This window comes from Rissa tridactyla, chromosome 1, assembly GCF_028500815.1.
Source record: "Rissa tridactyla isolate bRisTri1 chromosome 1, bRisTri1.patW.cur.20221130, whole genome shotgun sequence".
Taxonomy (NCBI): Eukaryota; Metazoa; Chordata; class Aves; order Charadriiformes; family Laridae; genus Rissa; species Rissa tridactyla.
The window spans coordinates 203,330,157-203,356,354 of record NC_071466.1 but is presented as its reverse complement, the minus strand read 5'-3'; the positions used below and the strand labels follow the sequence as shown (position 1 = coordinate 203,356,354).

The window sequence follows — 26,198 nt, the reverse complement described above, 5'->3', positions numbered from 1 at the left end:
CTCGCCCTGCCCCAGGCCGGAGAGCCGTGGCGGGGGCAGGTAGAGGCGCCGGCGGCCCCGCCTGAGGCGCGGCTTCAGGACGCGGACAGCTCTGCTGAGGGGCGGCCGAGGGCGGCCAGGGGGTGGCGGCGCGGGAGCCGTGCTCTGCTCTGCGCCTCAGGCGGGGCCATGGCAGCGGCGGGCGAGCGGGCGGAGGAGCCGCTGGCGGAGCTCAGCCACTACGTGGTGGCGCGGCCCATCTACAGCGAGGCGGGCTTCCAGGAGGAGAACGAGCGGCGGCCGCCGCTGCCGCCCACGCTGCGGGAGCGGGCGCAGGCGGCCTGCAGGTGGGTGGCGGCGGGGCCCCCAGAGGCGGCGGGCCCGCGGGGGCGCGGTGAGGAGAGGCGGCGGGGGCCGGGGGACGGCGCCGGCGAACTCCGCCCGCCGAGGGATAAAGTGGCCCAAAGAGCCCCGATCTGTCGATAAGTGGATCTTGGCTCCCCTTCGTATCGAAGCGTGTGGAGGCCGTTGCCTGTGGGGTGCTTCCTTCAGGAGACGGCGCTTTTCGCACTAACGCGTGCCCCATCCCTGTGTGGAAGACATGACCCTGCCAACCTCCGCCTCTTAAAGCGGGCATCGCCCCCGCGTTGTGTCGGCTCGGGGGCCGTTGGGGGCCCTCCAGCTGCATCCCCCTGGGGAACGCTTATCACGTGTTTTCTCGCAGGTGTTCAAGGAAAAGGGCCTTTCAGATCACCAAGTCCTTTCTGCCCATCCTGGAGTGGCTGCCCAACTACCGGGTGAAGGAGTGGCTGGTCAGCGATGTCATCTCGGGGGTCAGCACCGGCCTCGTCGCCACCTTGCAAGGTAAAGCCGGGCACGTCAGTCCCCTGTTCTCGAGGTGTCGGTAAGGCAGGAGGCTGAACAGGGGGATGTTAATGTTATGCAGATGGAATTACAAATCTGAGACTTGTTATTTAATACTAGATATTAGGTATTATTTTGCGATAAATAATTGATGGATTTAATTTATTCTTTTTTTCTCTGCTTGGCCAGAAGATTTAAATTTCCTTTGATGTGCTATCAAGATGTATTTAACTTTTTTTCCCCAAGCCTTTTACTCAAAGAGTATTCATTTTGATATTTAAAATTTTAATTGCATTGTGATAAATCAGATAGGTCACGTGGCCTTATTCCTCTTTCTTGGTTATCTGAGCCTATAGCTCTCCTGTAGCTGCCTACAAAAATCTAGTTATTGCTCCAAAATAGATATCTACTCTCCTTTAAAATTTGGTCCATGAAGTTGTTCAGGTATCTCAAGGAGGTGGTGGCATATTCACATTAAAAAAAATGATAAACTTGATGGATACTTACATGGCTTAGAATGTTAAGTTTTCCTTATTTCCTTATTCCATGTATTAGGAAAGCATTCAGTAGATGAACAAATAGAAAAGTGTTAGAAATAAGTAGAAATTAATTAAAATAAACTAGTTAAGGAAGACTTAAAGGGCAGAACCATTCTGCCTGAGGCAGCTGATAACGTCCTTTTTCACAGACAAGACTAGCTAAACCCCAACACCATCCAGTATATTCATTTCTTTCATTTCAATAGTGTCCTTACACTTTTTTCACGATTTTTCAGGACTGGGGGAGGTTAAGCTAGCTGTGTCAACCCCACATTTCCCTTCAATGGAAATTAGGTGTTTGCACAAGGGGGCAAAAATTCACACTGAGAACAGAAAGCAGTTTACACATTCCTAATTAGACACAGTATTCCCTACTGTCTGTTCCCTTGGAGCGTGCTAGGGAGGCACAGACTTGCAGAAAAAAAGCATTCACTCTTTAACAGTGTTCCCCCACTTAAACTTCACACCCGAGCCTATGTTTTGTGCTATTTACACAAATATAGGGACATCTTTCAGTACTTATTCATCCAACTACCAGGGTGGGATATACAACCATTTACAGTTGTTGATACACACGGATATGCCTGCAACTGATTTACTGACAAAACATATTCTAAATTGTATCTGAGCAAAAGGAGTAAATCTTTCTGAAAGTCCATTCTAGACAAGATTGTAGTTTGTTGAGAGATTGAAAATCTGACGTTTTGATGGCCTGTCATTTCAGGTTTGGCATATGCTTTGCTGGTTGCTGTTCCTGTTGGATATGGTCTCTATTCTGCCTTTTTTCCCATCCTGACATACTTTTTCCTGGGAACATCAAGGCACATCTCAGTTGGTAACGACACGTGTTCAAGTTACAGTGAATGATCTGTTACAAAATGTTAATCCTTACTGTAAACATTCATACAAGATAACTACTTTCTGAACCAAATTGGTTGTGCTGAATATTAATACTGGTGGGTGTGGGGGACTTTAGGTTTATTTCTTCTCTGCACAGGCTAATAGCTAACTTCAGTTGTGCCCATGCATGCTTTTTGCCTGCATTTATGCTGAAGTTTAAATCTTGTCTTTGGCCACGCTCTGTGCAAGAAATGACAAGATCAAGGCCTCAGTAGGCAGTATGAGCAGACATTTTTGTCTATCAGCTAAAGCTCAAGATGGCTAAAACAGAGCTCTTAGTCTTCTCTACAAGCCTTCCTTGCTGCATCCTTTTTTGATCACTGTGGACAATATCATCTTCTTGCCTGTCGCGGAGACCCAGAACCTGTGTGCCCACTCCAGCCTCGCTCTAGGTCCTCACATCAAGGCTATGGGTAAACCTTGTTGATTCTTTCTGAATACTTTCTTTGAAATATGGGGTTTATTTCCTGTCAGTTCTCACATTTAAAATTCATGTTACAGCTTGATCACTGAAGTTTCTTTTTCATCATTCTAACAACATACAGTTTTTCCTTGTTCATATCTACTAAGAATAGATTGTTTTCCCCTCCCAAAGCTTTTTCATCAACTTTCTTCTCTGCTGCATCAAATACTTCTGTATGTTCTCTCCACTTTGTTAGCCTCTTGTTACCCTAGCTATGAGCTCACATTTGCTATTCAGGTCTGAGTTGTCACCTCTACTTATGTTGACATTCCTACTTTCTACGTTATCAAACACCACTTTTTATGCTTTGTCCAATACCCTTATTCGTGAAGTGTCTGCTAAGGTATCTGTAAAATTAACTTATCCTTCTTTTAGACATTTTGTGACATTTTCCTTTTCTGCATAATTTCAGTAAATAACTGCAACAAATACGATTACTTTTAGATTGTGTGTTGCTGACACAATGATCATTACTCTCTCTGTATCTTGCCCAAAGTATAGTTTCAGTCATCTTTAGCCAATGTAATACCACACTACTGCCAAAAGATGTGGTCCTACCCCTTGGTGCATGTTCCTGCCACCACCTGGTGTTGGGATTCCTGACCAGGCAGCTATGTGGCAACCTGGATCACCTGAAAACTAACTGACAAAAAAAAAATAAAAATGCTGCTTTCAGCTATATCAGTGATGTGTTTCTTGCGGTTGTGGTGCTGATACAGGGAGATGCTGGAACATATTGCCCCTTTTGGCCTTGGTACAGCCCTAAATTGGCCTAAGCAAAGCATGAAACTGCACCTATATGTACAACATAAGTTATTTAAGGAAGGAATTGTATCTTTGTGTCACGTTTGCAGTGCCTGTGGCTCCTGGCCCCCTAATACTACTAATGTAGACCAGTTAAAATATTAAATGGATTTTCTGATTTAGAGTTTGCTTGTCTAGTCTGATAAATGCTTCTTTTTGATGTACATTAAACTTTAGTATGTTCTGTTTGTCATTACAGGTCCATTCCCTGTAGTCAGTTTGATGGTGGGATCTGTTGTATTGAGCATGGCCCCTGATGATAATTTTCTCATAGATGGCAGTAATGCTACAGGGACTAATGGTACTGGGGCACTGATAGACACTGAATCCAGAGATGCACAGAGAGTGCTGATTGCTAGTACCCTCACATTTCTGGTTGGAATTTTACAGGTAAAATAGTTGGTTTGAAGGCAGAAGGTTGATATTGCTCTAATTTAAGTGGGAAATCATAGGGTATGGAAATACCTACTAGGGCAGTAAGACATTTTCCTGTAGTAAAAGATAAAAATAAAGGAAAGTAATCTAAAATTCTGAAGAGCTTTTGGGGGATTATTCTTCTTATCCTGGGCAGAGTCTGTGGCAGCATGACTGGGAATGCAGACAACAGAAGAATCACACAGCTCTGTGATTGCAGACCAAGGGACCTGCATGAAACTAAGTGCTTGTGGTGCATATCCTGGAGCACACATTTCTTCATGTCTCCTTTATTTCCTTGGATGGCATGATATTAAGTTACAGTAGGCTGCAGTGGGGGAAGATGGTCCTAAGACTCTGTATCAACAAAGAGAAAAGAACAAAGCATAAGAAATCACCAAATAAAAGTGTACCTTTTTGTTGTTTAGCAAGCTGTTAATTCTTCATGTTTTTGCCAGGTAGTATTTGGAGTCCTTCAGATTGGTTTCATTGTGAGGTACCTTGCAGATCCACTAGTTGGGGGATTCACAACTGCAGCAGCTTTTCAAGTGCTTGTGTCACAATTGAAAATAGTCCTAAATGTTTCAACTAGAAACTATAATGGTGTCCTTTCCATAATATATGTAAGTATGCTCTTCTAATCTGTTTTGGTTTTATGTTGGAATTTTTATATAATTGTTTATTTTCTGCTTCCATTTCATACGGGAATGGTTCATATATATGGTGGTAAGTATAGGGCATTCATTTAGTTCTCACTCTGAGGAAGGTCAGCAGCTGTTCATTTGTAGCTGTGGGTCTCTAATAATCTGCTTTCGGGGTTCCCCAGACAGAAAGTCTAATAGCCATCTTGAAGTCTTTTGCAGGCAGAGCAGTTTTTCATGTAAAGTTTAAATGTAATTATCCAGCGGAACAGTTCTTCTTCTCTAGGTTGTCACTTCTGGATACTACTTTCTGTCCCACCCCTTGCTTTCTGGCTTATTGTGAGGTATGTTTCATCATTTCTTAACAATGTCAGGTCATCTCCCAAAGCTGACCAGACCCAAGCCCCTTTACTCTTAAACCAGCATGTCATTCTGGTAAAGGGCATAGTTCTTCATTCCACGCTGTAGCCATACTTGTGAGTACCTAAAGAAGGATGTGGATTCCCACCATGCAGCCAGGTATCTACTGGCTAGCTAAGGTGAGGCTAAATGTTGCTGTTGCAACTCTATCTGTTGATCTTAGAGGAAATGATCAAATGGAGAAATGTCTTGGCCGGATTACAAAAATACTGAATTCCTAGAAGTCTCATATTACAGAATAGTCTCCTTCCCCAGGAAAATTATTGAGAGTTTTGTCACCGACTTCAGCATGAAACTGTTCGGTTTCACAATATTTTAAATCTTCCATAGCACTTCACATTAGAATAACAGCTTTCTAAAAGAGGCTGTTCTAGACAAAAAAAAATGTATTTACAGATTTTACATGCCAGTTCAAGCAACCAGACTAGCAAAAATACATTAGACATCTAGAATAGCAATAATAGGATGAATATAACTACAAACAGCAAGGTAAAATTTAGAAAAAAAATCTGGTGGACTATTTGAGGGGGGGAAAAACCAAAAAGTATTATGTTATGGGCCTTTTCAGAATTAATGAAAACTCTTTCCCTCAGAACGAGGAAAATCAGATGAGACAAAGTGCTATCTAATAGACCTTATAGCAGACCTGGCAGGGTGATGGACTCATTAATCCAGAAGGTTTTTCTATCTCTATTTTTTATGTTTATTGAAGGGCGGTACATTAGTAGAAAGTATTTTTGAAAAGGAATTACATGGTTCTTACAGCTCCTGCAAGGCTGAGTGGAATGCTGACTTTTTAGGTTAAAGCTCAAAGCTTCTGTGTTCTTACAGGTGAGCCAAGTCAATGTCTGTAGAGCAAAGAAATTGTGATTTCTGGTCTGCTGAACCAGTGACTTGCCTTGTCAGCTTCAGTGAGTTTTGGACTTGCTTCAGAAGTGGTGTTTAACAAACTGCAACAACAGGCACCCAACATTAGCAGAATTCGCAACCCAAAGTTAGGAAGTTGCTGTTTCCCTGGGAAGTGGGGCAGTGAGAGAGATGGTCAGTAAGAATGGGATCCGTGGTAAGCAGTACAATGGGCAAAAACTGTCTTCAGTCACCTGAAGAAAGGCATCTGAGTCAGTGTTTCAGGAAGGCTTCTTCTTTAGCTTAGAAAACATAGCTGACTAAGTACTTAGACGTTTTATTTCAAAACCAGAGTCTTTTCAGAATGGTAGCAGTGGTACTGCTGCTGCAACCCTCCCCTTGACTTTAAACTGACAGCTCTGTATTTGGGGAGCTAACCAGGATGAAAGAAGTCTGCTTCTAATGCCTTTTCTACTAGTTCATTCTGTTAAAGCTATGCATTGAATAATTACATTTACTTGGAGACAGGGGGCAAGTGAGAATTACCCTGATGCTTAGGGGGAGGACAGAGAGGTGGTATTTATAGCTTTTCTGTAATCAGCCCTTTATGTTTTCTATGTGCACTTGTTTGCAATAAACAATAGGACCAAGCAAGGGCATAGCAAGGATAGAAAATGGAGCTGCCTATCGCAGCCCACTTGAGACAATCCTCCAGCCTGGGACTGAACTCTGCTGGGAGGATTAATGTACCATAAGGTGAGGTTTAGTGACTGCTTTTCTCAAGCACAGGAATCTCCGCAGCCTGGCAGGACCCACGTGTTCATACTCATTCTCTGGATGAGTCAGTACACAGTCAACAGTGTAAATAGGAAACGTAATCCACAGACCGTATGTACTGGGCATGCAGTGAACCAGAGTTTTGCCTGTGGGACTGATAGCTGTCGTTTGAATAGAAAAATTAGTATCTTCCTTGTTATTTGGACAAAGTGAAGCAGCTATAGATCTTCTCTTCCTTGCTCCAAGAACAGGTAGAGGTAAAACACAGGTAGGGGTTTAGCTCTTCTTACTTAGTATTAATTTCCTAAAAATCAGGATGTGGACAATTCTTGCAGTTATGCTTTTTCAGTTAAATTCACCATTAAATCCATTCATTAGTTCCGTAGCACCTTGACAGTACATTATCCTCGGTCTCCTCCAGGCTTGAACAAAGAAGTAATTTGGCCTCCTCCAAAACCCCAAGCATCTGGATCTTCTCATGAGTATTTTCACATCCTTCAAGTGGACATGGGCATGTTTTATGTTGTCATTTTTACTTTTCAGACTCTTATTGAAACATTTGAAAAAATTGGTACCACCAACATCGCAGATCTTATTGCTGGACTCCTCACCATTTTTGTCTGCATGGTAGTTAAAGAAATAAACGATCGGTTCAAACACAAGATACCTATACCTATACCAATAGAAGTTATTGTGGTAAGCAAAGGAGCACAACAAAAACTGATAACAGATAAAATAGATGGGGCTAGCTGCAGGGAGACAAGAACCCTTTTTAAGTATTAAAACTGTTGTTTTATTTTATTACAGACAATAGTAGCCACTGGCATTTCATACGGTGCTGACTTGGAAAAAGAATACAATGCAGGCATTGTTAAGAGCATTCCAAGAGGGTGAGTGCCTTTGTTTTCTGGGAAATAGGTATTATTTTAATTGGCTAAAAATGACAGTGGTAAGAGAAAAGACATAAAAGAGATATTGAGAGCTGTAACCTGAGTTTAGAACTCAGCGATGTAGATTTTGTCGGGTTTACTTCTGGCTCTGTCAATTATGCCACCTAAATGTGTTGCCTAGCTTTCCTTTATCTGTAAAATGGGCTTAGGAATGTCTGCTTGATTCATGAAATGAATATATGACTATGGAAGATGTGAAAAAAAAAAAAAAAAGGATTTTTAATAATTAAATTCTACATAGATTTAATTTCTCTCTATACCTGAGTTATCCCAGTGTGGTTCATATTCATGCCACAACTGTTACCGCAGTCAGTCTTGTCACTTCCATAGTTACAGAAGCAAGGATGTTCAGGATTACACTGGTAGAGACTTTCACTTGAAAGATTCAGAGCACTTCACAGTAGTAACCTTCACATTCCATTTGGTATTCAGAGCTTGATTAATTAAAATTTGTGGAAACACAGTGGGGGATAAAATGTTTTTGAGATTTTCTGAAGAAGTATGTTAACAATATGTTAACAGAAGTATGAAGTGTCATTAACATATTTATGTAATTCATCATACTATTCAATACATCCTTTATTCAATGCTTCAAAAAATGTACTTTTTCACTTTGCTATCATAAGACCAAATCTCAGTCATGCTGAGAACAATGGAAGCTTTGTTGCTGACTAATAGCATCAGGATTTGGGCTATGGTGAGCTAGATAAGCGTGTTCCGTATGTCAATGGGCTGTTTCCACCTTTTTATTAACTTGAAACATTACACTTCATATTATGAGCAACCTGTATGCCTCCGCCTCAAACTCCTTGACAATTCTAGTAAGAACAGAATTTAATCAAAGTTGGTAACACTAATATATTTTCTAAATGCTAGATTTTTGCCTCCCGAGCCTCCAGATGTCAGCCTGTTTTCCCAGATGATGGCAGCCTCCTTTTCCATTGCTATTGTTGCTTATGCTATTGCCGTATCTGTGGGAAAAGTATATGCAACCAAGTATGACTATGCTATTGATGGAAACCAGGTATGTATAACAAAACTAGTTTATAAACATAGTGAATTTAAGTTCTGTTTCATGTCGACTTACATAGCCAAATGAAAGAAACAGCATTCACGCACATTTTTCAGACTAAAGTTGAAATCTGACAGGAGAAATTCAACTATTGAAAAGAAATAGCTGAAATGGCCATATATTACCTGACAAATTTACCACATAGAGATGAGACAGATGTGCTCTTATCTTCAGTATGGGCTATTCATACTAATCAATTCCTTCTGTATGGCTTTAGTGACTGCAGTAGCTCTGAAAAGGTAATTAAAGATAAGTACTGTATAGGGGAATTTTCTGGTGATGAGTTGACATGGTCGGCTTTAGCAACCTGCTTTCCATTCCTACTCGTAAGGCATATTTTCAGGTTTGTTGCTGGGATTGGGGAGACAATATCAAACTAAGGAACTGCTCTGGACACCTTTATTTAGGCTTAGTCTACATGAATGATTTGTATCAGTTGAACATTTCAGTTAAGGCATGATTTTATTCTGACAGAGGAAATTATTGTACTTCTCAGCCCGACACCAGTGACATCAATATAAATATACTTGTAACTGTATAGCTAAGTAAGTCCTGCACCTTCACAAAAGTAAATGCCGACCAGCATATGAACATACTTGAATAACTGTCTGCACCAAATGGCTGATTCGTTTTAGCCGTTGGTTTCTGAAGGCACATAGCTAGAACGTTACGTGAGCTATGCATTGACAAACTCTTAGAGGATTCCTGTAGTTGTTCAGTGTTTTCACCAGGGGTTTTGTGGTTTCCCCATGGGTGTGGGAGAAGAATGTCAGAAAGCTTCCTTGTCCTGCATCTACGCTAATTTTGCTAGTTTTGAATTTTATCCTTTGAACATATGAGAAAATACACTTACTACAATAAAAAGATAAGCTGAATACTTTGTTTAATGAGTCCTTTATTTTAGTATTAATGGATTACATAAGTTTCATTTTGGAAACACTTTTTTGCAGTATGTAACAAAATTATGCTTCTGAATATGATGGACACTTTATAATACACAAAGTTCATATCTGGTACCACTTTGATTTAAAGTTGCCTAAATTGCATTGACTTTCAGTTAATAAATCTGAATGAATAATACATATTCCTGGAAGAGCTGTTTATGCTGTTTTTTTGTGGAATATGCTGTTCTGCCAGCACTGATGTACTTCAAAGATACTAATTAAATATTGTAGTCGTAGAATTACTGTCTATAAAAGCAAAGTGCCTTCCTTTCAATACTATACTATGAATTTTACACATAGCAAAAGTTAAATGCAGCTATGAATGAAGGGGAAATAGTTTACCTGAACTGGAAAGTTAAAATAACATCATAAAAGCAGGTAGTAAAAGAATTTTGAAGGACAGGTCAATACTGTTATCTGCCAGTGTTTATTTTGTCTTCATAGATTCATAGATTGTTAAGATCTAAGAACACTAGGAACTGTACTTCCAACATTTTCTTGCGGAGCACAGCTGTTACATGGAAATAGGCATGAATCTAAGTCTGTTCTGTTAAAGAACATGACTTCAAAATCCTGCTCTTGTAGTGGAGCTTAATGAAAAGCTTATAGGAAATTTCATTATGGAGAAAAGAAGGGAGAGAGTAAAAAATCAAACCTTGTAATATATTTTTAAAAATTTGCAGTGAGTGAAAAGCTCTTGTGACTATGTCAGCTTAGTGAAAACAATGTTTCTGTCAATTATATGGGGTTGCAGGCAGCTCCCAAACGCCTCGTTTCCCAGCAGAGGAATGGCCCAGATCCCAGGACATAAAGCTCCCAGGGTCCTTGTCACTTGAGCAGAACAACCAGCATCAGTAGGCGCCAGCATCTGTGACCCTGGGGCAAATCTATGAGAACGCTGCCTGGGACTCAGCGTGAGTTCATTGGGATGTTCAGAGTGAAAAACTTCTGGCTCAACAAGCTAGAAGTTTTCAGTGAAACTGTGTTTTATTGCAAAGTTCCTGATTAGTTCTACTAAAAATACAACGCTTTGCATTAATTAAAGGCTTGTCTAAACTCAGAGTGTTGTGCTGATTAAAATTATTTGTTTAGCTGATGATACTTGGGAGTTAAATTTATACTAAAACCATTTGTTGATGCAGTTATACCAGTGTAATTGTTAGAAATGTTAGGTTTGATACCACTGACGGAAATAAGCTTTAAAAGTCTTTATACTAAGACGAGTATGTCCATGTTAGGGAGAAATAACAACTTCATTGTAATGATTTCCAAACACAAGGAGTTATGCTAGCATAAGAGGAATTTGTGTAAACATTTAACAACTATTACTAATCCATACTCTTCTCAATATTATTGTGCTACCTACTTTACTGTTGAAGCTGTTGTCATTCTCCATTGCAAAATTGTCGTCAGGTATCTCTATTTACAGCATCATCCAATTATCTTTCAGGAGTTTATTGCCTTCGGGTTCAGCAACATTTTTTCAGGTGCCTTTTCTTGTTTTGTTGCAACTACTGCTCTTTCACGGACTGCAGTCCAAGAAAGTACTGGTGGAAAGACTCAGGTAATGACCTATTGTTACTAGTACTGTGCACAAGCAAATTTAATCTTATATAGGGCACAGCTTTCACAATGGGATGAAAATAGTCCTAGTGTTGCTGGCACATGGAAAGCCACAGGTAGCTAGCTTGTGCTCTGGTAGTGAATCGTTTTTGTAGCTCTGCCAGAAGAGGGCAATCAAGTTTTACATAGCATGAGTTAGATTAGGGGTCAGAAATCCTTCAAGCCTAATTCCCCAGAATTTCATTCACTATTAAAGGACTGGCTTTGTCACAGTAGGAACTCAGGATGGGGGCAAAAATCCTCTCGCAGCTGCCTAGGAGATATTTAAGTTCCCAAGTGCTGGCCTGAGCAGCCCTGCCATTTGCCATTCATCATCTGCCCATGTGCCATCTTTCTCATGTTGAGTAAGCTACTCTCTTTTACAGTATTACAGCTTTGCCTTTTTTAACAGTGGAGAACTACAGGTTATCCAGCAGCCCCTTTTCCAGCTGACACACAGACTCTGCTTCTTTCATCTTTCTATGCAACATAACCCCTCCAAGAGCTACTACCTTGCGTGCAGTTGTTTACACTACCTGCTTAATTGAATTCCCTCTGTGTTAGCTGAAGTGTATAATGATTGTCCACGTACACCTAAACACAATGGCATTTTGGCAGGTCTCCTTGTTCCTAAAGAAATGTAATGTGCAACTACTTGTACATTTTTCTTTGTAATGCTAGAAACATAAGATAGAGTCTTAATAAGTTCATTTCCTATAAACACTCTGTTCTTCACAGGTTGCTGGTATAATCTCTGCTGGGATTGTTTTGATTTCCATTGTTGCCCTGGGGAAGTTGCTAGAGCCCTTACAAAAGGTACCGTACTTGCCCTCTGCAGCACAGCCACCAGCACCAATCAGATCCAAATGCTCACCTTTGATGGGCAGGATTAATAGCCCTGTTTAAACTATGGTGGCTGATACCAGACGAGGCTCTCATTTATAGTGTATAATGCTGAACACTATCTTAATATGCATCTTTGCTTCTGAATAGCACTTCTTCATAATTTTTCTCACAGTCTGTGTTGGCAGCTGTAGTCATAGCTAACTTGAAAGGCATGTTCATGCAAGTGTTTGATGTTCCCCGTCTGTGGAGACAGAATAAAGTGGATGCTGTAAGTAACCTGTCTTTTTCTTTTCTCCTGAATGTTTTTGCCTGGTTTTCTTTTTGCCTTTTAATGCCATCCAAGTTTCTCTTAACTACCACATAAACAGAATTTTGTAGAGTTAACATCAGAAAACTTTTATGTGTGTCCTCAAAATGCAAATGCCATGAGGCCAGTTTAAAATTCCCTGTTTTAGAGTTTTACATAGTATTCTGCTTATCTTCTTTATTCCCTATACCCCACAGTTAAGGGTGCCTGTCAGGGTATTCCTGTGAAGTGATGACTCCTTCATAGCAATTATCATAGTCTACAGCAATCTTGTGTTGAGATAGCTTGAAAATCAGGATAAAGATGGCCCGTTGCCACCTTTACCATCCTGCTTTTATCTTTTGCATAGTTTAAATGGGTCAGAAAAGCTGACCTTTTCTTAATTCATGTACATATATTTATGTTGTTACCACATTAGCATCCCATTTGCCTGGATAATCTCAGGTAGTCCTCAGAAAATATGTTTTCTTGTTGTGGCAAGACTAATGTAAACTAGAATGTGGATACATTTGGCATGCTAAGTGATAGCTGAACAGGCCTTTCTTACGAACCACTATAACCATATTTCAGGGTACTTGCTCACATCTCCCACTCTGTTTTCTGTGGAAGAGGGTAGGAAAAGATTGCATGGAAGGTATTTTCTCCATGCAGTCCTAACTATGCATAGATTTTACAGCGTGTGCCATTGCACAGTACCTGCCTCAGGTAGATCTGAAATTTTTTAGTCAATCATTTACTAGTCCTCTTTATAGGTAAAAGATCCCACTGACTTCAGTAAGAAGTGCGGGCACTGAGCTTTTTGTATGATTGGATCCACGGGGTGTTCTGCCTGGGCAGTGACGTAGAGAGGAACCGAGGAGCCCACTTCAACTGTTCTGCCTGAATATTCAGTGGAGACTTTAGAGAGTGCCACTGACCTGTTAATATGAAATACCTCTCCTTGGAACAGTTCTGATTCTTAGATATGACTGAGGAGCCCCCTTCCCTCTCTATATGTCTGCAGGTGGGGCATCTTACAGTATTTTACATCTTGGGAAAATAAATTCTTTCCAATTTCTACAGAAACATTAACAAAGACTGCCACCATCATAAAGAAGAAAATGCAATGGTTAACTGCATCCCCTTTAATTTCACCAAAGTAACTGTATCCTTGATAGATATTGTTACTTTAAAAAATCTTATTTCCTAAAAACCTAACTATGCCTAATAAGATAGTGTTGTATAGAAACATCTTGGAGGAAGAGGAAGACTTCTGTATGAAAGTCATCTAATTGCCAGTGTGCTATGATCATCTCCAAAGTTAAATTCTTCTGCTACTCATGTTGTCTGGTCTACTAATTCTTTAGCGTGACCAGGAGTTATGTTATAATTAAGAGACTTGACATTTGTTATTTCCTCTCCAGATGATCTGGGTTTTTACATGTGTAGCATCCATCATTCTGGGACTTGATTTGGGATTACTTGCTGGTCTTTTGTTTGGATTGCTGACAGTTGTGCTGAGAGTTCAATTGTAAGTAACACAGGATCAGAAAGAATTGTTAGTGCTATACCATGAAAAAGGAAGACAATACGCTGAAAAGCAAAATGATTTGTGTCCGAAAATCTGCCTGGGTTTACAAAAATTTTGAGATGGAAAAAATCTATTCTTTAGAACAAAACACTGTTTGTGTGCTATCATTTAATTATACTGATAAGAGAAGATGCGTTATTTTATCAGTATTTGTTCTATATCATGTGGTGTATTCTGGTGGTACTTAGCCCTGTGTTATTTGTGCACCCACGTAGCTGAGTTCTAGAAAGGGACAGGAGCATTCCCGATCAAATATAAACAGATGTATGAATGGCTTCTGTAATTAATTGATCATCATAGTAACTCTTAGCATGTAATACTACTACAGTATGTTCCACATGCCAATAACCTTTTCATTTACTGCTTATACAAGACTGAGTGTATGCCTGTAAAAGAAGAGGAAGAGAAAACATGAGAATAAGACAAAATGTTCTGCTTGTGGCTCATTTGTTGCTGCTCAAAGAACATATCCTAGTGGAATGGTGAGAAAAGGTGGCTTTGCAGAACCTTCTTTGGGCATCTTGTTATTTTTCATTGATCTTTTCTCTGAAAATACAACATAACCCCATTCCTTCAGCCTGGAGTCCAGAGAGTATGGTTACTAGCCATACTAAAGGATAGTTGCACTGTCAACAAATGCAAACAAATGAAGTCTTGCAAAAGTTGTTACAGAATAGTAGACTATAAAAACCGAAATGTGAAGATCCTCAAAAAACATTCCCAAATTCAACTCAGATTTGTGAAATCAAAATATAAAAGACAGATGAAGCTTTATAAACTTCAAAAGAATTTGCTTCAACTGTTAAAAATATATCTGGAGACTGAAAAATATTTTGGCTTTGTTATTGACTGAAAGAAAAATTAAAAGGGTTGGACAAAAAGTTTTAAATAATCTGAAAAATATAAATGTATTGTTTCAGTTGATTTGAAAGAAGTGATCAGGTTTTTTTCAGAGTCAAAAAATTGTTTTTTCATTCAAACAAAACTAATCTACTTTTAAAACATTTTTTCTGGTTTGGGAAACAAATGGAACAATTTTTTCATGCAACTTTACATAGAAATGGTGCAGCAAGTAGGCTGAGACCAAAGTAACTTGTCTTTAAAATGGACCATTCACTACAATTCAGAAAAAGACACACAACACAAAAGATACAACACTTTTCCAATGTTATTGGAAGTTAATTTGGCAGAAAAGAGCAGACTACAAGTGTCTATGACAGTTTGTATGCAGCAATCCCTTCAATTCTGTCAATGCCTAAGTATGATGTTTACCTTCACTGTCTTTTTGTTTCTGTTAGTCCTTCATGGGGTGGCTTTGGAAACATTCCTGGTACAGACATCTACAAGAAGGTCAAGGACTACAAAAATGTAAGTCATTGCTAAGTTGTTCCCCTTCAGTCTACAAACCAGTGTAAGACAAGGCTGTGCTTTGCACATCGTGGACAACTTGAATTTGGAAGATAACTTGTATCTCAAAGATAACAGGTTTCAGCATTAAATTCTTCATCTTGATCCAGATGGTCGGTCCATATTGCATGCTGGGGCTGTAAGCTTCAAAAAACTGAATCACCTCAGTTATCAGCAAAGATACGCCATTTTTTGTGAATTAGATACATAGTTAACTGCTGAAATGGTTAAACTGCTTCTTATTAGCCAAAATATGGTTGTTGCTGTTTAACCTTATATTCTTTGGCAATAGGTTATAGAACCAGAAGGTGTGAAGATTCTCAAGTTTTCAAGTCCAATTTTTTATGCTAACATTGATGGACTGAAAAGCAGCCTCAAATCCACAGTGAGTGATATGTGATGGTTTTGGATGCTTCTTAACTGTCTTTGTGATTTCATCAGAATTGTATTTAGGTAAAATTAAATAATTTTGATCTTTTTTCTTTAGGTGGGATTTGATGCAGTCAAGGTATATAATAAGAGACTCAAAGCACTGAGGAAGATACAAAAGCTAATCAAGAAGGGGAAATTAAAAGCTACTAAGGTAAACCTATTTTTTTCTTTCTATTCTTTCTCAAAGGATTACTGTTACAGCTTATTACTTTAGCCTTAATTATGAGTTCCTCTGTACTCATCTTTAAAATAAAGATGGAAAAGTGTGACTTATTACTGTGGTAGGAAGTCTGGGACCTGCCAGAGACTTAGCAGAGCAGTACACCTATTGCCAAAGACCCCACAGATTCAGGCAGCTGTGACAGTCATAGTGGTAACAGGAGTGGAAGCAAGGGATTCCCTGAACTTACCTCTACCTCTCAGCACCTCAGATTATCTCTGTGCAGTAAAAGTGCTGGCTCTTCCATGTGTACATACTCCTGTTACACAGCTTGCTATGCACAGGTGAGCTGTATCACTTGGCCTTCCACATCCTCTTTAAAGAAAGCAGCGTATGTTCCTCTAAGTGTGGAACATACATTTCAATAATTAAATGCTTACAGGGGTGGACAGGTACAGGCAAGCTATTCAGTCTCCAGAGCTGGAAGTTAGACATGGGTTTTCTATTGTCATGGCTCTCAGTGCAGGATGTACTGTTTCCCATATATATTACAATTTATGATGCAGTTAAATGCTCGTTTATGTGACATTCCAGCTTTTGACCATTTTACCATGGTATCATATATAGTAAATCTAATTCAAATATGAAAACGCTGGTCTCAAATATCTCCTAGAAATTAAGCTAATGAGGGAGGGAGTAGCTCTGAGGTATTTATTTTTCTGGATAGTGGCCTTTTTGCAGGAAGATGCTCTTTTAACAAAGAAAAAATGAGGAAAGGAAATACACTGCACAGAGGAGGAGGTAATGTGCTCTATCTTGTTTTTCTTTAAATTCTTGGATGCAGTATTGCCACCCAAGACTAAGGGGACAGACAGGTTCTCTTAGGGATCCTTGGCAGAATGACGATGGCACTAAATTCTAGTTACAATTAAAGCTTTATTTTCCTTAACAGGATTTTATGGTTAGTATATCACAGAATTTATTACTAGAATGGCACAGGATTTCTACAAACAGAATCAATGTAGTACAATTTATAAGTAGTTTAATACAGAATTTATAATACAGCCTAACTTACAGTTTCTAATCACATAGACCTTAACTTATGGTTTCTAATCACCTGGACCCTCTGCAGATTGGGTCAGATCTTAATACGTGGTTTGATATGTCAGTATAACAATCATAATCTAGACTCAAAAATCATATAAAAGAAGACAAGTCACTCACCCAGTCCTCACAGGAAGCAGATGATGATGCAGGTGTCCCTGGCCACGAGGATCATGGGTCTCACTGTCCAGCAGCAGTTCCAGTCCAATTCCCCACTTAGGACTTGTAACTGCTTGATTTTATGGACAGTGCTCTGTGCGCTATTACACTTACCTGTTCTGTGACAGGGTCATCAACAACACCTGGTTGGCCGGGTGCCTGGGACTTTCAAGGCTGGCAAGGAAGGGAGTAATCGGCCTGGTGCCCAGGAATCTTAAGGCTGGTAGGGAGGGGAAGAAGAAATCTGTTTGTCTGCTTGGTTCACAGGACCTTTAAGGCCTGAGAATGAAGGGAAAGGGAATGAATACGTGACCTGGTTGGTCACAGAGAACGGCTGCTTGACTTATAAAATGGCATTAGTTATACTAACCACATTTCCAGGGGCTGGGAGCAGGGGGTACTGGTCACAAGTCTCCGTCTTGTTCATTCCTGAAACAAAAGGTATCACAGGGAAGTGTTTCCTGTAACCCCAAAACTTTCTCCGTGATTAAATGATATATTCCATATATTATCTGCACATTTAGAATGGCATCATCAGTGAGCCTGGTATTAATAATGAAGCTTTTGAGCCTGATGAGGAACCTGAAGACAACGAAGATCTTCAAGTTCCCACCAAAGAAGTAGAGATCCAGGTGGACTGGAATTCAGAACTCCCAGTCAAAGTAAACATCCCCAAGGTGCCCATCCACAGTCTCATTCTTGATTTTGGAGCAGTAACATTCTTGGATATTGTAGCTGTGAAATCAATAAAAACGGTAAGTGCATTTTTTTCTGGTGTTCCATGAAAATGAATCTAGTCAGTAGTATGTAAATCAAGAGCTGTTAGCTGAATTTTTAGCTGAGTTTTTAGAAGTCTGATGTTGAAAAATACCTTCAAAACTTACACAGCAAGAGGTAGAATATTGGTGTATGCATATTTTAGGTGGAAAAAAATTTTAAAAATGCACTAAAAGAACGATATGAAGGTCGCATAGTCAAGTACTCTAAAATGAGAACTGCAAAATATGGTCCCTTTGTATGCATGTTATGAAGTATTTTAGTTGTATATTTTCTTTCCACATGCCTCCTGCTTTAATCTGGGCACAGGATGATGCTCACTCAACACAGAGGTAGTAAAAATTTCATCTTACCATCACTTTTCAGTCTTTAGCCACATGATTTATTTATTCATTCCATATTATTTAAATTATGAAGGAAGGAAGAATGATTCATTTCTTTATAGGGTTTTCTGTGGCTAATATCAGAGCACTTCATCAACATTCATTAATTCATCTTCAAACACCACACTATGTAATAAGGAGATAATATTGCAAAATTAGGGAAAGGGAAATTAGGTGAAAAGATTAAGGCCAAGTATTTCCATTATTTTTTGTTGCCCAGTTACAAGTGTGTAGGACCAGATTGTTCAATCTTCAATCTTTTATGATACTTTGTATGTTCAGATTGCTGCTTTCACTAACTTCATTTTGCAGTTGGGACTGCTTAGCTTGTCTATAAACCACATCTTAGATTACTCTAGTTTATCAATGAACAGAAGGGGATGGAATTAGCAATCACCTCTGAAAATACCCTTCTAAGAAACTTGCCTGCCACCAGGGAGCCGGGGTGGAATCCAGTCTCCCACCTTTTATCTAACTGAAGTACAAGAATGCTGTGCCTTGCTTCAGCCTTCTGCCTAGTTTTGATTCAGTTCCGGCTTCTGGCACAAAAGAGATATGGGGTCCACAGACATGATTTTTTCCATATGCAGCTTTTTCATCCAAGAACAGGTCCATGTGGTGCACTGCAAGAGGGAAAAATCTGAGTAAAAAAATTTGCATATGCCAATGAAAGATTGTATCATATCACGTATATTTTGGGGGGAAATAAAGCTTGCTCAGGCCCACGTAGTTCTCACTTGAAGAGACATGATAATTCATATTATGAGAACAGAATGAGAACCTCAATAGGCGGCAATGTATGTATGTGTAAAATTGATAGTTCCGCTTACATAGTTGAAGACAAACCACTTCAGAAACCAGGTACTTAACTACTGGATCTTTAAGTATAGCTAAGTGTAGCAGTTCCTTATTTATGATGAATAAACAGAACATACAATTTGGAATTAAGACACTCAGAAAAAAATGACGTGTTTGTGTGCGCCTATACATTACATATATAGACATATATGTATTTTCTCCTTACAGACTTTATTTATTTATGTTCTTGTTGCAAACTTTTATTTTTTTAGATAATTAGAGAGTTTGAGAGAATTGATGTGAGAGTATACTTTGCTTCATATCAAGGTAAACATCCAAATGTTTCTACTACCACTCATGCAAAGAATAAAATGAAGATGAGGAGGGATGAGAAGGGATCTCTAGATGTGTCTGTGGGAGCATTTGTTCTAATAAAAACTGGAGTTATCACACTGATAAGCATAGTGGGCTGCAGTGGGACACAAAGAATGCTGGGATTTAAAGGAAATATGGAAAGTAAAGACAAAGCTATGACTGATTGATTGATTGATTTGATTTTATTCAGACAACCTTATATCTCAACTGGAACGGAGTGCCTTCTTTGATGATATGGTCAGAAAAGACATATTCTTCTTGACTGTCCATGATGCTGTTCTCTACATAAGAAATCAAATGACATACAGTGACAACCAGGATCCTGTCTTTGAGAAGGTAAGAACATCCAGTAGTATGTTTCCCATCCTTCTATCATCTCGTATTCATTCTTGCAATTTCCATTACAGCATGGCACATTTGAAAACTAGACATACAGCTGTAGTACGGATAAAGTGAGAGTCTAGTAAACTGGTCAGCTTCTGTAATACATGAATATTTTGCTAGATCAAAAGAAGGGTTTGTCAACCCCAGGATCTTGTTAGTGAAAAGAACTGGAGAAACAGGACATATGAAGAACACTTCATCCTAATACACATTTTCTAGTTTCTGACAACTGGCAGCTTAAGAACTTCCTCAGCTGGAGGTTGCATTTGAACCAATATATTAATTGTTGCAGATGGAGTTTTCTTCGATGCGTGTGTCATACTCCTTTTGGAACACCTTTACATGTTTTAGCTTGACACTATCCTGTGGTGATGGGTTCTGTAATTTGAAATGTGTTACATGACAAATATTCCCCATTTGTTTTAATCCTGTGTGATTTCTGGATTGTTAGCTGCAATGAGTAATCATTCCCTGCTCCCTTTCCCAACGCTATTAATAATTTCATATACCTCTGATCAAAGCTGAAGAGTCCTGTTCTACTTGGTGTGAGTGCACGGAAGCTGTTCCGCACTAGTGTTCATTCCTGCTGCCCTTCTCTGTGCATTTCCTAGTTGTATTCTGCAGTTTTTAAGATAAGAACACTCTGTAGTGTTTAAAGATGTGGGGCCACATTAGAAAAATGGCCTTATAATGATATCCTGTCTTTTCACTACAATTCCTTCCCTAGCAATCGCTATTATAGTATTATGAATAAATAGTAATTAAAATTAATATTACTGTTAAATAACCAGGATGGAGCTCTTATTTTTTTGATAATTTTTGCTTACTACCCAGGATCTAAAGTTTTGTCCTGTCTTATAATCAAGATTAACATTTTGGCAGAGCCATACAGCATCTTAGAAATCGACTCTGCTTTTATTATTTTTATACAGCCATAACTAGTCATATCAGCAGAGGCAGAACCAAAAGCTTTCCAACATTTAAGTTCCTCTCAGCTCAACTAAAGCAACAGTTTTGTCAAGGAACAGTAAACAACAGACTCTTGTGAGTTGGGGAAGCTATATTAAGGTACTTCAGAGTAATAAATCAACTTAAATGATAAGGACAATGTGTAACTCATCATGTTTCTTCATTTCTTTCTACCAAGATTTCACTCATGCAGGAGTCTAAAGAACCCATAGAATTCACAGAAACAAGCTGTCCTGATGATGAACTTGATGTTCAGGAAGAGGTACGCACCTTGAAACTGAATGTGTCTAGTACTTACAGAATACTGCTGGCTTTATTCCTTTGCATTGAGTCGTGCTGTGAGAGGATGGTGGATGAACTGAGCCCTCAACAGTTTCCCTCTCCATAAATAAATACCCTCCTTGGGCACCTGGCTGTCAGTGCTTGGTGGAGAAAGTCGAGGTCATTCCGAGATGTAGTAGATTGTATGTGTACAAGCACCTCTTTAGCCTTACACAGGCATGAGTTAGGTGCCTAAGAGAAGACTTGGTAAGGCTTGAGGCACCCAAGTCCAAAAATTATGGCCAACTTCCACCTTCATTCCTCTGTTTAACACAGCAGGCATCTTTTTGCACAATCTAAACGTTTTACAGGCAGCTGCAGCAAAGCAGTGTACTGCGCATAACTAACATGCAACAACACAAGTCCATTAAAGCAATACCATGGTATTTTGTATTTACAGAATACTGCCAGAAAAGAAAGTAGCACTTACTGGTAAAATAACAGTGCAGCACACAGGCCACTTATTCAGAAAATAGGAGATGGGGCTAAATGCCCTTTTATAGCCTGGGATGGATTAAACTAATGATGTATCAATACCTTGGAAGCATTACAACACTCCGTGTAGGTAAAGGCATGATTATTATGTGTCCCTCCTATTATGCTACTGTGGTACTAGTCAGAACTCCATTCTTAATTCCCTGTCTAAAATGGGGTAGTGCCCTGTGCTTGGCCTCTCTGCTCCAGCAGCAGCAATGGAAAGGGGCTGGAGGCATGCTGTGACCCTTCCCTCTGTCATGCTCTAGCAAAATGCGGCAGCAAGGTTGCTGTGCATGTGGGATGTAGAGGACCCTGGAGACAAGCAGGCAGGACAAGGTTGTGGCTGGGTAGAGGTTCTCAGCATTACCCTGCATTGTAGTTTCCACCATAGCATGAAGTCCTGTAGGAAAAGGTAGGGTCAGCTTGGAAGGCAGATGGGTGAGAGGAGAAGCCAAGACCCTAAACAAAAGCCTCTCAAACTTCATTGGGGCTTGGTGAGTAGATCGTGATACTTGGTACTCCTGATTGACCCCCTCCTTTTTTCATTGGTATGAATATTGCAAGAGACCCAAATATTACTCTTTATCAGTAACATGGGGAGAAGCACTTTCCACTATTCTCTAAGTCACTGTGCAGAAAGGAATGAAGGATTAAAAAAGCTAGAAAGACACCATGATTCTGTAACAGAAGCATTTGGGAATGGCAGGCCCAAAAGACAGGAATTCTGATTGTTATTCACAGGATTGGTTAGATATTTACATTATTAAATAAGAAAAGAAGCCAGACACAAAACTAACAATCCAAGGTCAAAGAGTGTTCTGAGAGGTTTCTGTCCTGCACCTTTATAGCCACATTTTGAAGGTGAGAGCTAGTAACCTTCAGACCCGCAGCTTCCTGACTGAATTGTCCAATGCGGACACAAGCCAAAGGGACGCTGCCTCAGAACAGTTACTTTCTCTGTACTTCCATTAAGGCCAGGTTGAACTTGGTAGTTTTTAGTTAACACATGCACAAACATTTTATTTTTCCAAGCGGTGTGTACTCAGAACTAACCATGGCCCGTTTCTCTCCACCTTTTGCAAACCATTTCACTAGGCTATGCGCAGGCTTGCTTCATGAGGACGGACTGCTGGTACTGTCTTACCTGTGAGCTCACAGCAATATTTATGCACCGGTACTATATAAGCATTTTCTGCGATGAAACCAATCTTTGCACTTGAAGAAAACCCTGATTGTTTGTCTGAACGATATAGATCTCTAGAAATCTCCAATTTTTAGTTAACGTTATCCTGGAAATATTCTGGACCTTGATTCAGCAAGCACTTTCCAATATGATATAGTGATAAAAAAGAATCAGAAGACTGTTACAAAAGATGTACTCAGTTTTGGGACTAGTGAGGCAGAGGTGCATTACACTGTTTTATCAGTGTGTAGAGGATGAAACTCTGCTTTGCGGTCTGACCAGGAGAGCTGAAGAGACCAAAATCTTTGGATGCAAGCCTTTTGTTCTGTATTTGTACAATGACTAGCAAGGGGGCAGGGGTTCAAGCTGGCCAAGGCTTTGCAATTCTAGAACAATAGTGTGAGCGTACATGTGGTGACAAGTCTTGAAAACTGTATCGTGATCATTTTTTCCAAGCAATTCCTTAAATTGCTGCAGGTTGTTTGAAACAGGTGATAGGTGAAACAGTCACATGAACATAAAATGGCACTGAACTACTATAAAACTTTAAATAGCATAAGCTTCAAAAGAAAAGACCCTTGGATATGGGTTCATTAGTTCTGTATTAATCCCATGGTAGTAAATCATGCACTACTATTAATGATTGTCCCTAAACTAAGTATACACAGAAGATTATTTTGGCTAGGTTACATATCTTTCATCCAGAGGCAGATTATGACATAAATTAGATTAAGGAAAAGCTTAGTCCCCAAGTACTTAATGGAGTCTGTAGAACTGGCTGCTACTGAGTGCAAGTAAGAAAGTCAGAATGTGACCTAGTACACAGGTTTGTGGGTTTTTAAAAATGGAATATAGGAGTTTATTTAGTTTTATGAATAGTTATATTTTTATATAGCATATTTTGTCTTTTAATATTTTACATCAAACCACTGCTGTTAAGTTTGACAGTCCAAAATGCACAAGTGCAATAATTTACAAAAGTTAAAGGATTTGACCTGCAAAACTCTAATCCTTACTTTAGGACTATATAAAATAGATAGGCAGGAAATCAATGTTCTTACTTTTCATGAAGAAGAAATGTGTTTTGATGGAAAACAGACTGCTACCTTAAATTTTTTAGCACTGCATTAATTTTTTTAATCAAAAAAAACCCTGCATGGTGAGGGAACAGATAATAATAAAAGTGTAAGAAATGTCCAGGTATAAGTTTCACAATGTGGGCTAATTACCTTCAGTATGTTCACATATTTAAGTCTCCTTGTTTGATTATGTCAGAGAAATTTTCCTATATCACACTGCACAAAGAAGATTTTTGCTGCAAGTAATGTTAGTGAAAAATCTCAGGTTAAAAGCTAAGCACTACATAAATTATTCTGTCCTAAGGACCTGAGTGAACTCCATCAAAATCCGTGAAAAAAATCCTGTAACCTTCAGTCAGTTGGACAGTATCTTGCATAGTAAGTAACAGCATCAGACTGACATCTTTATTCTCTAATTAAGGCAAAAACTTCAGTCCTCATGACAGTCAGTGAATTTTCTCATTTCAAATGCAATACAGGCATCAGCCTAGGTGATACTGGTGTTCCAGTCCACCCAGCAAAAATGCAGGTTTGTCTTTACAAATAGACGTACACCATCTGTACGTCAGATTGGCATCTCCACAAAGTGAGAACGAGGCGTGTGTTTAAGCGGCAAATCAGACTGATCCGCGCCTCCTCAGATGGGAGCATTATTTTCTATTTACACTAATGCTTAGGCTCAGGCTGGGATTTGGCAATTCACGCTTTTAGCGCTACCTGTCCTCGTTCTCTCCCCTTCCATTCGTCAGCCGAACGCGGGAGGTTGCCGCTTCTGCCCACATTACTGACAAAGCTTTCCTATCGGGCCGTGGCCCCAGCTTACATTAACCAGAATGTAGGCCACTGTTGCCAGTACACGCAGCACAGGGCGATGAAGGACAAGGCAGAAGCTGCATTGCTTTTCTAAAGTGGATGTACATTTTACGTAAAAAGTAAAATATCCTACCGGGGACTGATAAGTGAGCTTTCAGCTGATTTTTATGCAGAACAAATACTATGGAAAAGATGGTATAAAAAATGATAGCAGTGGAATTTTTTTTTTTCCCTCAAGAGGACATCTGCACTGTGAAGTTTGAGTATAGATTCTTACTTGACAGAAATGCGGGCTTTGGTTATTTTTTGAACCTTCTCCAGTTCTTGTCCATACAGGTATTTAGAAAAAGCAATTAAGTATTCAACAGTCTTCCAGTTTGCTTTCCAGATGACATTTTGTCTGGAATTAATTGTGATAAATTATGATGCAATGCACTTATTCTTAGCCTGCATATTTCTTCAAGGCATGGTTGTATTTTTTCTTAATTTAACTGGCACAAAACATTCAACTTTTCCTGAAAAATAGCATTGCACACAAAACCTATAGTTACACAGAACGGTAAGAGGTAACATGCAGAAGGCATTCAAATACCTTTCTCCGTGGGTCAGGGGGTATGTGCTTCTTAATTTTCTATCTATGTATCCATCAAAATGAAGGATACCCAAATAATGGATTTTGCAATGAAGCTAAAATTCTGTACAATTTTGTACTAATTCAAACATCCATAAGCAATGCAACTAGCCGTGCTTCTTTTTCGAGTAGAATGAAGAAGTGATATTTTTGTATGCATTTTGAGTATTACTACCCTGTCTTTGCATGTCAGGTGTTAAATTTGTTTTTTATCCTTTTAAAAAGCTGTATTTTAAAAGTAATTGTATCCATTAACTAGAAAATAAAGTTGTCCACATTGAAAACAGGCTCTGTGCACCTGCGCATTTGGGTTTTTTTTAAAAACTCTTTATGAATTCTAATTGTGGGAAAATAAAAGTATTTTATGGAGGGATGAGCTTCATGCTTCCCCTTGGGTCTGCCTTTTGAGGACAAAGACAAAAGGGAAAACCTGTTCTCTCTGCCTTGTGGGGATAAGAAAAGAAACATTAGGCTTAAACGGCAGCTTTTTTATGTTAAGGCTATAAAGATGATGGGAGACGTTGTCTGCAGGGACAAGAGCACACTGTAGGGACAAGAGATCCCAATCCTGGAGACTCAGTGAGGGTGCTGGAGTAGAGCCGCTGCTACCTTCGGATTGCGGAAGGACTGCTTGAGGCCACTTCCTATACCGCATCTATAACCTATGGTTTATTTGTATTTATATTCCTTTCCTTTCTCCAGTGCTACAGAAGCACTCTATAATGGCAGTATCCCACCAAATTACACAGGATTTACAAAATGCGAAGTTTGTGGAAATTACACACAGTAGTTTCTCGAGGCAGTGAGC

General features: G+C 39.4%; 1 protein-coding gene across 1 annotated transcript; it reads left to right on the top strand.

The window, feature by feature from the left end:
• Positions 1-25,671, top strand: SLC26A4 (solute carrier family 26 member 4). The gene is made up of 20 exons (XM_054213010.1): positions 1-326; positions 704-843; positions 2,107-2,217; positions 3,749-3,939; positions 4,422-4,586; positions 7,191-7,343; positions 7,455-7,537; positions 8,474-8,621; positions 11,064-11,177; positions 11,954-12,031; positions 12,234-12,329; positions 13,772-13,878; positions 15,237-15,306; positions 15,638-15,730; positions 15,833-15,928; positions 17,725-17,955; positions 19,431-19,485; positions 19,724-19,869; positions 21,065-21,148; positions 22,780-25,671. Exons 1-20 carry the CDS (start codon positions 169-171, stop codon positions 22,801-22,803), a joined length of 2,343 nt encoding a protein of 780 aa, XP_054068985.1. The 5' UTR covers positions 1-168; the 3' UTR covers positions 22,804-25,671.
• Positions 25,672-26,198: the final 527 nt, after the last annotated feature.

Bases quoted from the DNA above. Each gene is read 5' to 3' on its own strand.
- SLC26A4 (XM_054213010.1), top strand. From the start codon at position 169: ATGGCAGCGGCGGGCGAGCGGGCGGAGGAGCCGCTGGCGGAGCTCAGC. The intron at 327-703 runs GTGGGTGGCGGC...GTTTTCTCGCAG, and splicing joins CGGGCGCAGGCGGCCTGCAG to GTGTTCAAGGAAAAGGGCCT. The intron at 15,307-15,637 runs GTAAGTCATTGC...CTTTGGCAATAG, and splicing joins AGGTCAAGGACTACAAAAAT to GTTATAGAACCAGAAGGTGT.